At 37.0% G+C, this 13728-nt stretch overlaps 1 protein-coding gene across 15 annotated transcripts in view; it reads right to left on the reverse strand.

Annotated features, from left to right (window-relative positions):
* The window catches only part of FIP1L1 (factor interacting with PAPOLA and CPSF1), a 66323-nt gene extending 52812 nt beyond the window's left edge, over nt 1–13511 (reverse strand). For 5 of the 15 annotated variants that reach the window (XM_082653056.1, XM_082653055.1, XM_082653054.1 and 2 more), the window contains exons 1-8: nt 13227–13511; nt 11860–11899; nt 8145–8202; nt 6879–6982; nt 2010–2074; nt 1358–1465; nt 539–669; nt 179–247 (exon numbers count right to left, since the gene is read on the reverse strand). In XM_082653056.1, the coding sequence (XP_082509182.1) occupies nt 179–247; nt 539–669; nt 1358–1465; nt 2010–2074; nt 6879–6982; nt 8145–8202; nt 11860–11899; nt 13227–13311 (660 nt within the window). In that variant the 5' untranslated portion in view covers nt 13312–13511. Of the gene's footprint in view, nt 1–178; nt 248–538; nt 670–1357; nt 1469–2009; nt 2075–6878; nt 6983–8144; nt 8203–11859; nt 11900–12002; nt 12048–13226 lie in introns of all 15 variants that reach the window. The other 10 variants (XM_082653053.1, XM_082653065.1, XM_082653060.1 and 7 more) reach the window with 4 other exon arrangements.
* Between the last annotated feature and the right edge of the window lie 217 nt (nt 13512–13728).

The raw sequence follows: 13728 nt of genomic DNA on the forward strand, positions 1-13728 counted from the left end.
ACATGCTTGCAAAAGTGGAGATAAAACAACAATCAGCAAATTTGTAAGTCACCAGGAAGCTGAAGGTTTGGAAAAAAGGTAGCTATTTCCACTTTAATCTTGTCCCTCGAGTAGTGGTATGGGAGCAGACTCAAGAACAAAAAATGAGAGCAACCAAGGATAATTTACTAAAATTCACCTTAAAAAGATTGAATCTGCCATCTTGGATCTCTGCACCTGGTGTAACTTCCATAGTACAGTCTTCGGCCTAAGTTAAATAACATATTCCCCATTAAGATACCACATAATTTTTAATTGATAGGCCACATAAAGACAAACCAGCTGTGGCTAGTCTGTGAATTGAAACTAAAAACATCAGATAATCATTAATATGAAACTGTGAAAGGGAAGGAAGGGAAAAAAAACAAACAAGGTAAAATGGAATTTTTAAACTATCATATAGCATTTAACCACCTTTATAGGGAAAAACTGATGTATTTAGGGAGCAAAACTGGGATGGTAGAAAAGGCTGGGGTATTGTGGAATATTTACTAATTACCGTAATTTTATTTGTAGTAGAGGTAACTGGTATAACTTCCAGTCCCATTCGTATCCTCTTTTGTTTTTCACAGTAAGCTTTCCAGGTATCTTCATTAAAACCATAATTAAAATAATCAGAAAGATCAGCACCTAAAGATAAAACACACTTTTAGTGTACGAATATTTCAATTCTATTTTTATGCAGCACATAAAATATAATAAACTGTAAAAATAAATTTAGAGTTCTATTAGTCTCATCTAATTTTACCAATTCTCCCAATTACTACCATAAAGCAACAGGACTATACAAATTTTTGATCAAAATTACTCCCTTTAGAAATGGCATTATAGGGTAAGCTGGGACAAAGTGAGAGAGTGGCACGGACATATATACACTACCAAACGTAACATAACTAGCTAGTGCGAAGCAGCCGCATAGCACAGGGAGATCAGCTCGTACTTTGTGACCACCTAGAGGGGTGGGATAGGGAGGGTGAGAGGGAGGGAGACGCAAGAGGGAAGAGATATGGGGACATATGTATAACTGATTCACTTTGTTATAAAGCAGAAACACACCATCGCAAAGCAATTATACTCCAATAAAGATGTTAAAAAAAAAGAATTGGCATTATAATAAAACAATATGCAAGTCTACTTTTATACAATGCTAAGCCACCTGTAAGATTTAATAATACAGGTTCATTATTACTCATGTGCTTAAGATAATGAAAATTACATTTAAAAAATAATATTCTAAACTGATGCTGAAAAAAAACTTTTCTAATAATAGTTTAGACTAAAAATCTTTTGAAACCAATATAATCCACAATAATCTTACCAGGTTTACGCCATGGTTTATCTTCAAAAGAATCCAAATCTACCTCCAACAGGGGCACTCCATTAATGCTTCCAGGTGCATCAAGATCTACTCCTTTGACTTTCGTTCCTACTTTAGAAAATTACAAAATGGTGAAGGAACTATATTAATAAGAAGCTGAGAGATACCAGAGACAAACAGAAAACAATGACACCTTTTTACTACTATTAGCACTAAATATGGCCAAGATTCCAAACAGAGTAGTAATGGTTACCACAAATAAAAAGTGAGGTCAAAGTTTATGGTGTAGCTATAAGATAAAATAGAGATTAGAGACTTCTTGTTTATAATAAGGGATTCCTGTACCAAGAAGTTAATTCCATGTTTTAAATCATTGTCTTTGTACAGTCTGTGAGCTGTAAGAAAGGGCTGTAGAACCAAAAAACAACGGCAACAACAAAAAAAACCCACACACACATGACAGGAACCCTATGTGACCCACACAGCCTAAACTATTCATTATCTAGCCATTTATAGAAAAGTGCCCATTCTATGATACATGGTCAAAAACTGCTCTTTTTAATTGAGCTGTAATAGCTATTAACATCTATTCATGACCTATTCAGATATACGCCCTATTTTCTATTGATGCAACTGCAAATACAAATTTTACCTGTAGTTCCATAAACTCTTCCTCCTGTCTTGATGTTAAGATTTACAGGTGCTGTACCATAACTCCTAAAAGCAAAATCAAAAAAATTATCCTGAGATGCTTAAAGTAAACAAAAGCAGAATATATTCAATATGTACACATAAATTATATACCCACATATTAACTAGATAGACTGACACTAACTCAAACATTTTAGAAAATGTTTTAAACTAATTTAAAAAGCCTGTCACTTGCTTAATAAAAGATAAAAAAAATATTTTTTAAAAGTCTAATTTTCCATCTCAAAAACCTACCCGCGATTAACTCAATATCCCACTCTAACAAACTTTCAAGAAATTTGGCTGGGAAGGGAAGAATAGTTTATATGCCTTGTTTTCACTTCCTCGCCTCCCAGTCATTCAACTGGACCTGTGAAAACTCACTGCTTCTGGTCTGCCTAACAATTTCCATCTTTTGTCTCCAATGTATTAAATTTATGAGACCTAGGTTATTCTGCTTAAAAAAATAAGGATATTCAATAAAATATTCAAATAATTGTATAAAGATCCACTACTATAAATGCAAGAAGTATGAAGGAGCCTAAACTAAACTGTCACTGTCAAGTTGTACTATCACTACCAACTTGAAAGGTTTAATCATCTCATTGACTAATTCTCTAATAAGTGCTTAAGCACCAGCAATACATCACATATAGTTCTAAGCCAAGGAGAGAGAATGAGGAGCTGGACAAATATGGTTCCTGCCGCATGATGCTTACATTTCAACAAGCTAAATTCAGCACAGCCAAAGCACTTTGAGGTATCTATATATGATGTACAAAAGTCCTAGCTGTTCGAAAGTCAATATACAAAAACCAAGGACTGTCTCCAAATGGTCCTCTTACAGAACTGCTAAAGGATAAACCAAAACAGTATTTATAAAAGGCTTACCATAGTTCATTAAATGAACTTCTTTGCTTCCCACCCAGCTACTTTCCTTCCTTCCCCATTCTGCCCTTTAAAACATTACTTTTCTTTTTTAATGCCTCCAAGCCTTCACATTCATTGTGTGTAAAGAACCTTAGCTGTCCAGAAAACTGCGCTTAAGTAAATCTGATACCCCCATTCAATAGCACCCACCATGAGGTCTCAGGCTTCTCTAGGGGCTAGATCTTATATACTTGGATGTCTACAAAAACTTAAAAATAAATGTATCAAAAAATTTTATCTTAACCTGCTCCTCCCACCTTACCCATATATGGTAATACACTGTTATATACACACACTGAACTACTCTAGAAAGCTCCAAGTCACTGAATCCTTTGTCTCCCTTTCCATCTACAACCAACCCATTACCCATGTTATTTCCATTTATTATTCACTCAAATATATTGAATTCTTCCATCTATCCCTATATTACTGCTGCTGGTTTAGTTTCGACTATCATCCCATCTGGATGATTACTTCAAATCTATTAACTAAGTTCTATCTAGTCCATCTCAACTACTACTGCTAGAGTTATATTTTCAAACAATGTGACCTGCCTAAAAACCTTTAAGGGTTCCATGATGGCAGAGCAAAAACATCCTAACTCCCCTCTTCTGTGGTTTCAAGCATCCTCTCTCATCTACCTTATCCTCCAGTCTTGTGGTTCGTCTAAGTCATGCTTCCACTACATCTAAGTAGTTTCCTCTGCCAAAATCATCAGTCTGTCTCTTCCTTCTGTCTCGAGAATTATTCAAACAAATTCATATATTACCTCCTCTAGGATCTTCTCTTCAACACATGCACTTTTAGCAACTGTCCTCTCAAAGCTTTCCAATCACCCTGTACATGTTTCTATTCAAGCATTTACACTGCAAGGAAAGTATCTGCTCACATGTCTATCTCCCTCACTACTTTTGATAAATAAGGACAGTTGATATTCCCATCATCAATTATTAGAGTGCCAAACAAACTGCCTTTGAAAAGTGTTAATGAATGAGCGGCTGAATTTCAAAGATACAGCTAAGAAACCACTCCTCTATACAACGTAAATTATTCCTACCCTAAGATTTGATTTTCCACATACCTTACTTACAGATACAATAAACTCTGTAACAAAAGTATGTCACCTAAAAGAAATTCTAGTCTTTACCTTCTAACAGCTTATAATAAACCAATTTAGTATTGTTCCTTGAAATCAATTTGCTCTTTAAATTTGCCTCTGAAATGCTGTGCACAAAGTAAATATTCATCAAATTTTATTTTCTCCCTGGCTTTCTTTCAGTTATCAATGGATATATCTTGAGATATTAAGGTTAAACAAGCTTTATACGCTTCAGAAAGATCTGTAACTTACTTCGAAATGCATAAAAAATACAAAATAAGGGCACTCTCTGGTGGCACAGTGGTTAAGACTCCACGCTCCCAATGCAGTGGGCCCTGGTTCGATCCCTGGTCAGGGAACTAGATCCCACATGCAAGCCGCAACTAAGTCATTGCATCCCACAACTAAGGAGCCCATGTGCCGCAACTAAGAAGCCGGCAAGCCGCAACGAAGACCCAGCACAACTAAATAAATAAATAATTTTTTTAAAAAAATACAAAATAAAAAAGATGGATTGATGAGTGGGTGGAGGCATGGAGATAGGCAGGTAGGTAGATAGACAGATAGGTGATAAAGCAAACACAGCAAAATGTAAATTGTATAATCCAGGTGATGAGTAAATAAATGGGTGTTCACATCAGTTCCTTAAACTTCGAGTGTTTGAAAATTTTCGTAATCAATGTTGAGAAAAAAAAGTTCAAAGACAATTGTGTTTTTAATACGCAATTTAGTGAATAAACACTTACTACTTCCTATATTTAAGGCAATGTAAGGAACAGGAAAATTCATTAACCACTCAAAGAATTTAGAATCTAAAGGTAATAAACACGTGCGAACATAATTCAATCCATGAAAACGGAAATTTTGTTATAAGAAATAAAGCTCAAAAAAAAAAAAAGAAAGTTCAGATAAAGTACTATGGGAGTCTATATGTATTTAATATTTGCATGCAAGTCCCACCCCAAAATTGGTCATATTAATAAAAAGTAATCACCATTTGCTTTAATTGTTCTGTACTTGAAAATACAAATAATTTTATATTAAATATAAGTATTTACTAAATATGCAATTGATTATTATAGTATTATGTTAAAGTGTTCCTTCTGCATAATGCAGACAGATAAAGGCCTATTAGCATAAAGGCTTACTAATATCATAGCTCAACACTAATTATTTACTTTAAGTGGGGAGGAGGAGAACATCAAGAGTTATCCTAACTTGAATAATTTAGTCTCTTCTCAAACCTGCTCCCTAAAAAAGTTGCTAGGGTCTTAAAATTACATCAGCAGTCATTATTATAATGCAAAACTGATTATGACAACTGAATTACCTTTAAGCTTCTTGAAATAACTTTTGAAAAAATTTCTCTACTGAAGAAATAAAAAATTCAAAAGGATTTATGTATATATTGGTTCATTTCAGATAAGGCTACTTAATGAACTATAGTGCAATTAATGAAAAGTTTACTTTATATTCCCAACGCACTAGTACCACATCATACATCCAATCTGAAAAGGATAGAGAAAACATCAACTCATGTTCTACCACCATAACAAAATCACAATATGTACTTTACTCCCTTCCAATCTTTCTGTAAGATTCTTTATGTGCTCAATGAGTCAATGACAGGCCATTCACTTGATCCAGCTTTACAGACTATAAACTTTGAGACAACCTATTGGCATAAATAGCATACAGGATAATTAACCACTTGAAAAATACACTATGAAAAGCAAAAAGAAATACTTTTGATATTGTTTTTATCGGACAAAAAAATTAAAAACCTAAACTGAAGTCTGGATAAGTAATAAAATGTAAGAACAATATAGATGTAAACAGCAAATTAAGGTTTTCTAATTCTAATTAAAGAATCTGGGGACTTCCCTGGTGGTCCAGTGGTTAAGAATCTGCCTTCCAATGCAAGGGACGCAGGTTGTATCCCTGGTAGGGGAACTAAGATCCCACATGCCACAGGGCAACTAAGCCCGCGCACTGCTACTAAGCCCGCATGCTGCAACTAGAGAAGCCCACGTACTGCAACGAAGAGCCCATGCTCCTCAACGAAGATCCCGCGTGCCGCAACTAAGACCTAACGCAGCCAAATAAACAATAAATTAAAAAAAAATAATCTGGGGCTTCCCTTGTGGCACAGTGGTTGAGAGTCTGCCTGCCGATGCAGGGGACGCAGGTTCGAGCCCCGGTCTGGGAGGATACCACATGCTGTGGAGCGGCTGGGCCCGTGAGCCATGGCCGCTGAGCCTGCGCGTCCGGAGCCTGTGCTCCGTGACGGGAGAGGCCACAACAGTGAGGCCTGCGTACCACCCAAAAAAAAAAAAAAAAAAAAAAAAATCTGTATCACTCAATTCATTTGTAAAAACATTTCAATTTCAGGAATCAAAAACTGCTGCTTCCATGTAACTTTACCTAATTAACTTTATGTTTAAGAAAAAAATATTTTCATGGTGAAATTCCTTTTAGTCATGAGATGTATTGATACTTGACATATAACACTGTATTAATTTTAGGTAAACAACATAATGATTTGATATATATATAAACTGCCAAAATGATTACAATAAGTTTAGTTAACATCCATCACCAAAGATAGATACTAATATTTTTTTTCTTGTGTCAACAGCTTTTACCTACTGTCTTAGCAACTCATCACGTGAAATTTTAACGAGTTCTATCATATCATGGTAAGATGAAAAATGTAAAAACATTGGAATCAACCACGAATTGTTTGATATAGACACACTACCTCTGACTTAAGCACACAGTTGTTACTTAAAAATAACTTACCCATACTGTGGTGCTCCCGTTTTAATGTCTCCTATAGTGACATGAACATCATCCTCATCATCATCACTGTCGCTATCACTATCGTCTTCAGTCTCTGTCACTTTCTATATCAACATAAACAACCACAAAATACACTCAATAATCCATTTCAACGTCTGATATAAATAACTGAAAAGGTAACCATTTTGCATTTTTTGAGCTAATTCTAGAGAATAAGTTATAGTACTACTACCTACTTCAACTCATGTACAACTTTGATTTTTGCAATGATAAAAAGGGATAAGAATGTGAAGTAAACCTTTTTTTCAACATTGTCTTTTTGTAAATAACACATGTATTTTTTCCTACTATTTATAACTGCTCCTCTTGCACAAAGGATCTAAGGCAATGTACTAAAATACCTAGAAGATATTTTTAAAATATTTGAGGAATTCTTAGCAAAAAGAACATGAAGGTAAGAGGAAAACAACTAATTTTAAGGGTCACAGTGTCACCGTTAAAAGCACCAAAAAGTTAAAAAGCAGCTCACTTATTCTTGACATTCATGTACACATAGAAAAGGTCCTGCATGCAAATGATTGAGGGAATACTTTGTTTCTATGAGTAAAAGTAGGGACATTTATGAAAGCTTTATTTTGGCTCTAAAAGGCTGTTATTTTGGCTCTAAAAAGCTTTATTTTGGCTCTAAAAGAGCTTTATTTTGGCTCTAAAAGGCTTAGTCACATAATAGTAAATTTAAAAAGTAGATCACCAAGGCTAAATACTTTTTTGTATACAAGTTCAAGCTTGCAGAATAAGAATTTCCTTCTTTTTTACAAGATTGAAACGTTAAAATATTCATGGGACTGATGATTTGTTCACCCCCCAAAATATCACTTTTAACAGGCATGAGGTCAGACTGTCATTTATATAAAAAGTAATTTTTGCTAAAAAACTTGACAAATTTGAGTTGAAAAACTCTATGTCTGCTTTGAAAACCAGGCTCACTATGATCTATCGAATTGACCTATGACCACTGGGTTCCTTGGTAGCAACAAACATCAAGCCTTTGCACATGCCCCATTTCATCTGAACTCTCCTCCCACTATTTCTTCTCATGGTTACACTTTTTTGACGGCACCAGATGACACAGGAGATATAAAAGGGGCCCGATTATGCAAAATATTGGCAGTCATGTTAAATTCTGGTTTTCTTCCTAAGTGAACGGGAAGCTATTGATAAAGATTTTAAACAGATAAGTAACCAGATCTCAAAGCCTTATGTTACCGGTTTAGGTACGCCATTTTCAGGAGTTTCATCTTCAATTCCCGATGGAGGGTTAGCACTACAAACAACAAAAATAAGTACACAACTGGTATTACTTTTCTGAAGTACAGACGGAGCATACTAGTATTTTTAATCTATGTCTGATAGTTTCCTGAAATTACTGTCTCCACCAGAGACGAAAAAAGATGGTAAAAACTGCCTGTCCTATTCTGCTATTCCTAATGCCCTACATAAAACGTGTACACTCAACACTGGAAGTAGAATGGAATTGCTTCCACAATTTGTTAACGATGCCAAATTTGCAATTTGACGGTGGGGTATAATTTGAGTTTTTACATTTTTAAAATATGCATCATACTTAATCAATTTTATTTATCCTAAAACTACACTGAACTTCAAGGTACTCTAGGAATTGCCAAGGGCTATGTAACACACAGTTTCCTCTTTTCCCTGGTGCCCAAGGAACTCAGATGTGCAGTATGATGACGTTAACTCAGTACTGAGTTAACACACATGCTTCTTCCTAGTTTTCTGTTTCATCTGTCTTATTGGATATATGTCCTTTGTTGTATAAAAAACAAATTTTAAGATTTAAAAAAAGTTTACTTTCATGTAAAGACGGCCTTCCAATTTGACACTAAGGAGCTCCAGACCTAATTTTGATGCATTAAAAAATAATTACTTTTTTAAAGACAGTTAATACTTGAATTTGCCCTGTTACAACAAAATTGACATATAACAATAAACACTTATTCTCAAGAGACTCAAGCATATGGCCATTAACCATGAAATAAAACTTCTAGTACCACGGTGCAAATGGTTCCTTATATTTTTAATAATTATGATTTTGAAAGTGGGAATTAACCATTAACCTCATTTTATAGATGAAGAAATTGAAATACAAGGCAACTGACAATTATTTAGTAGCATTTCTAGGGAAAATGTCCAGATGTTGATATAGTTCAAAGCTGTTTTCACTGGGTTTCTGCTAATCTCTTCTAAACTTCACTTTTTGTCAAGCAGTTTCTATATAAACTAATTTAATCTCTATAGTGGTATTCTGTAACACAATCTCCAAACAAAGCAAAATGAAGGACAAAACCTGAAAACTTATCTGTTAAATTTTCATAGTTCTAATGCTTGACCCTCCCCCCCAAAAAATGCAATTATAATTATTCAGTACATTTCTCAGATGTAAGTTGAGCTTGTTCTTTATGTCACAAAGCAGTATGTTTAGCCACAACTTTGAAATAAAACAAGACAATCAGAGACAGCACAGTGCAATGGTTAAGAACAGTTTTAACAATGGGCCAATCACAAAGAAGCTGGGGAAAACTCTAATAGCAAAGACTCGGCTCAGTTAGGGCAACGAAGTAGGTACTGCACTGGATAGTAGAACACAGTTTGGCAGAGCTCTCTTCCCCAATAGACTTTTGAAAGTATTAATTCTCTATCACCATTAAAACACTAGAAACATGATAAAATTATAAGCTTTATCTAGAAAAATAACATTTTAAGGATAGACCTTTTCCTTTGGATGAAATAAACTGAACAGCTTTCCAAATAAAATGTTAATAAGGAATATGAAGACATTATGACAGTGATAGGGAAGGGAGAAGGGTTCCTCTCCAATCAATTTAATCAAGCTGTGTATTGAGGAATTAAGGAATATTTAATCAGAAAATAAGCTTCAAGAATTATATCTAAGAATATTAACAAAGTAAAATAAAAATTAGTTCACAAAAATGTGTATCTGATTGTTATCATTAATTTTTTGATCAACTGAAAAATCAGGGTATGAAGAAATATTACTTTCATAACTATTAAACTACACAAATCCCAACTCTGTGGTTAACTAAGAGTAGGGTTAGGAACTGGGTTGGATATATCCATTTCAAAACTAAATGACAAGGGCTTCCCTAGTGGTCCACTGGTTAAGACTCCAAGCTTCCACTGCAGGGGGCGGGGGTTCGATCCCAGGGGGATGTTCCGCATGCCACCAAAGGCGGACAAAAACAAAAAACCCTAAATGACAAGATTTCAGATGATACAGCAATGAATAAATGAATAAATAAATAAATAAATAAATAAAAACTTCCAACATAGGGTTTTTTTGTTTTTTTTTTTTTGCGGTACAAGGGCCTCTCACTGTTGTGGCATCTCCCATTGCGGAGCACAGGCTCCGGACGCACAGGCTCAGCGGCCATGGCTCATGGGCCAGCCGCTCCATGGCATGTGGGATCTTCCCGGACCGGGGCAAGAACCCGCGTCCCCTGCATCGGCAGGCGGACTCTCAACCACTGCGCCACCAGGGAAGCCCTATAGGGGTATTTTTAAGCAAGGAACAATAATCTCAGCACCCCCTGAGTTGTTTCCACTTCTCACTTCTTCCCTCCATTAACTTTTTAAAAAATAACAGCTTTGAGATACAATTCCTGTACCACACAATCCACTCATTTGAAGTGTACAACTGAAAGGTTAAGTATATTTACAGAATAGTGTATGTATGTATGTATCTAATTCCAGAACATTTTCATCACCCCAAAAAGAAACCTTATATATTTGTAGTCGCTCTCCATTTTCCCCTGTCCTGGTAACTACTACTTTCTGTCTCTTTGGATGTACCTATTGTGTACATCTAATATAATAAGAAACACAATATGTAGTTCTTTGTGACCGGCTTCTTTCATTTAGCATGTTTTCAAGGTTCATCCATGTTGTAACACTATCAGTACTTCATTTCTTTTTACTGCCAAATAGTATTTCACTGTATGGATATACCACTTTTCTAAATCTATCCATTTGACGGACACTTGGGTTATTTCCATTTTTTGGCTATTATGAATAATGTTGCTATATATGGTAGCTCTACGTTTAACCTTTAGAGGAACTATCAGACTGTTTTCCATAATAGTTGCACCATTTTACAATCTTACCATCAGTGTATAAGGGTTCCAATTTCTCCGTATCTTCACAAGCACCTGTTAACTATCTGTTTTTTTGATTACAGCCATCCTAGTGGGTGTGAAGTCGTATTTCCCTCTCTTTTTAAACCCAAATATTCTTTAAAAGTCCTTTTTGTAATCACGCCTCCCCCACTATAAGACACTAAGGCCAGTGATGTCAGCATATCCATGTACTTGTACCCATGAGCTATTCTGAAATTTAGAATACGTTTCTGGCTCCCTGATATGTTCTGTAAATGATACTCAGACCTTTCTAGTAATCTAACAAAGGCAATCAATCTTATAAAAAATTTATTAATTCCACTTCGAATTTTAAATAAATACGAAACATTGAAATTATAACCACAATGCATTACACCATCAAAAATATTAAGTTGTAAAAGTAGTTACCCAAGGAATTCTTTATTTTTAAAAAATTTTTAAGTTAAAACTTTTTTTTCTTAGTAGTCTGATAGTTATACTGTATACTCCATTATTGAGCTCATTTAAGAGTACAAAGTTACTTAATAGTGAAAAATATCCAAACCCTTACTTCAAAAACATTTTGTCCCCTGGGCTATTAGCAAATAAACAGAATTGGTATAAGACTACGTCCTGAAATAGTAATAAACTATAAAGGACTCAGTGTCTTGCTATCTTTGTCAAAATGTAATCAAACCAATGATTATAACAAAATAATTCTGACAATCTGCTGACAGAAGCACTGTACCGCACAATCTGCAAAGGCATCAACAAGAAATTTCACTAACCTGGCATTTTCTTCTTCTGGCCTTTCAACTTCATTTTCATCTACCAAAAAAAATACATAAATAAATAAATAAAATTAACAAACAAACCACTCTTAAAGAAACCAGTATTATGAAAATCTGAAGTGATCATCACAAGCACTAACCTAGGTCCTTTGCCAAATCACTGTGCACATGCACGTCCCATGGGCCTATAAGCACATCCAAAGTTAGATCACCTTATAATGACTTAACAAGATATGTCTTTTATGAAAAATAAAGAAATAAAAAAATCAGACTTTACTTCTATAAAAATAAACTTAAGAAGTATTACAGATTTCTAGACCTTTGTAAAAGAAACCCTATACATTTACATTTCAAACAGTACTACGAATGCTAAATCTTGCCGCCAAAGACAACGTATTTTACAAGTTTATCAAAATCAAAGTTTGTCGAAGTCACATTATCAAGGAGCTGCGTGGTGCCCAAACGTGCACTTTTACTAAACTATCCTAAAGACAATCAAGAATACGCATTTTAGGCAAGGAACAAACATTAACTTTCAAATCTAGTACCGGCAACAGACAAGAAGGGACTGTGACTTCATGGAAGTTAAAAGCCAGATGTCCCTTTCAAGGAGGAAGTAAAAGATGCAGTAAACTTATTTTATGAAAAAGATATACACGAAGTGATACTGAAAACCATAAGCCTAAGGGACATGAGGTACTTCTATGTGGGTTAAAACGCAGTCTCTTAAAAAAGAAAAACTTCACCTTAATACAGGAGACATTCGGGGTTTTCTTTATGGGCCATAATGTATTCCATCTCTTTCTTTCTCTCTCTCTCTTTTAATTAATTATTTTTAAAGCACGACTTTCACACAAGGAGGTACCCTTGCAGGTGCATTCCATACAAACTGACCATCAAGAAACAAGACGTTAGTTTTACAGCATCAACTTTATTTAGCTATTATTACAGAATGACTGTTCCTGGGACAGGAAGGGCATCCCACAGTCAAGGGGCAAGAAGAGACACACCAACACAGCTTAGAATCGATATAAGAAAACAAGAGGAAAAGCGCACAGAGGCGAGGCGGCCGAGAAGCCCGGGCGGAGTGGACGGCGAGGCTGCGGGCCCAGCCCCTAGCCCCCTGCCCAGCGGGGTCCCAGCCGCCACCTGGTGGGTGCGTGTTGGGGGCGTGGGCTGGGCGGGAGGAGGCAAGGGGGGCGGGGGACGCGCACTCCGAGCTCGGCCTAAGTCAGGCCGCACGAGGCTCCATGCAAGAGGCCCCAGGCGGCGGCGAGAGGGCCCCAGGACGCCGGCCGTTTGCGGGCCGGGAAGGGACGCCTGAGAGAACCCGGCAGAGAAAGAAGGGACAGGAAGTTCCGTACCGCCATAGAGCCACTCTTCCTCCTCATCCCCTCCGGTCCCGCCGCTCAGCTCCGACACTAGGCGCTCGACCTCGCCGGCCGACATGGCCGCCCCGAGCACAACTTAAAGGCGGCGATCAACAGCCCCCTCCAACCCTTCCCCAGCCTCGCTGCCCGGGGTCTCGAGAGGGGCGCGAACCCGCCGGCGAGCGAACGAAGAAGGCGCGAGACTCAAATCCAGGGTAGGTGGCCCCGGCGGCGGAGGCGGCAAAGAACACGGCTCCGGCGCCGCTCCGCCCGCGCACGCGCAGCAGCACCCAAGCAGCGCGGAGTCTCTAGGTGGCTTCGCTTCCGCGGCGGCGGCCACCTGAGCCTGGTTGCGCCTGCGCACCGTAGTTGGCCCCGCCTCCACGGGATCTCGCTTGCCTTTTAGCGTGGCTTTCTCCCGTGACGTCTTACGTAGGCTACGATTCCCCTCCCCCAACGTTCCTTCTGATAACCTGTATTGCTTTTGCTGGAGAGT

This window comes from Grampus griseus (genome assembly GCF_964374135.1).
Source record: "Grampus griseus genome assembly, chromosome: 4".
In the NCBI taxonomy this organism is placed as follows: Eukaryota; Metazoa; Chordata; class Mammalia; order Artiodactyla; family Delphinidae; genus Grampus; species Grampus griseus.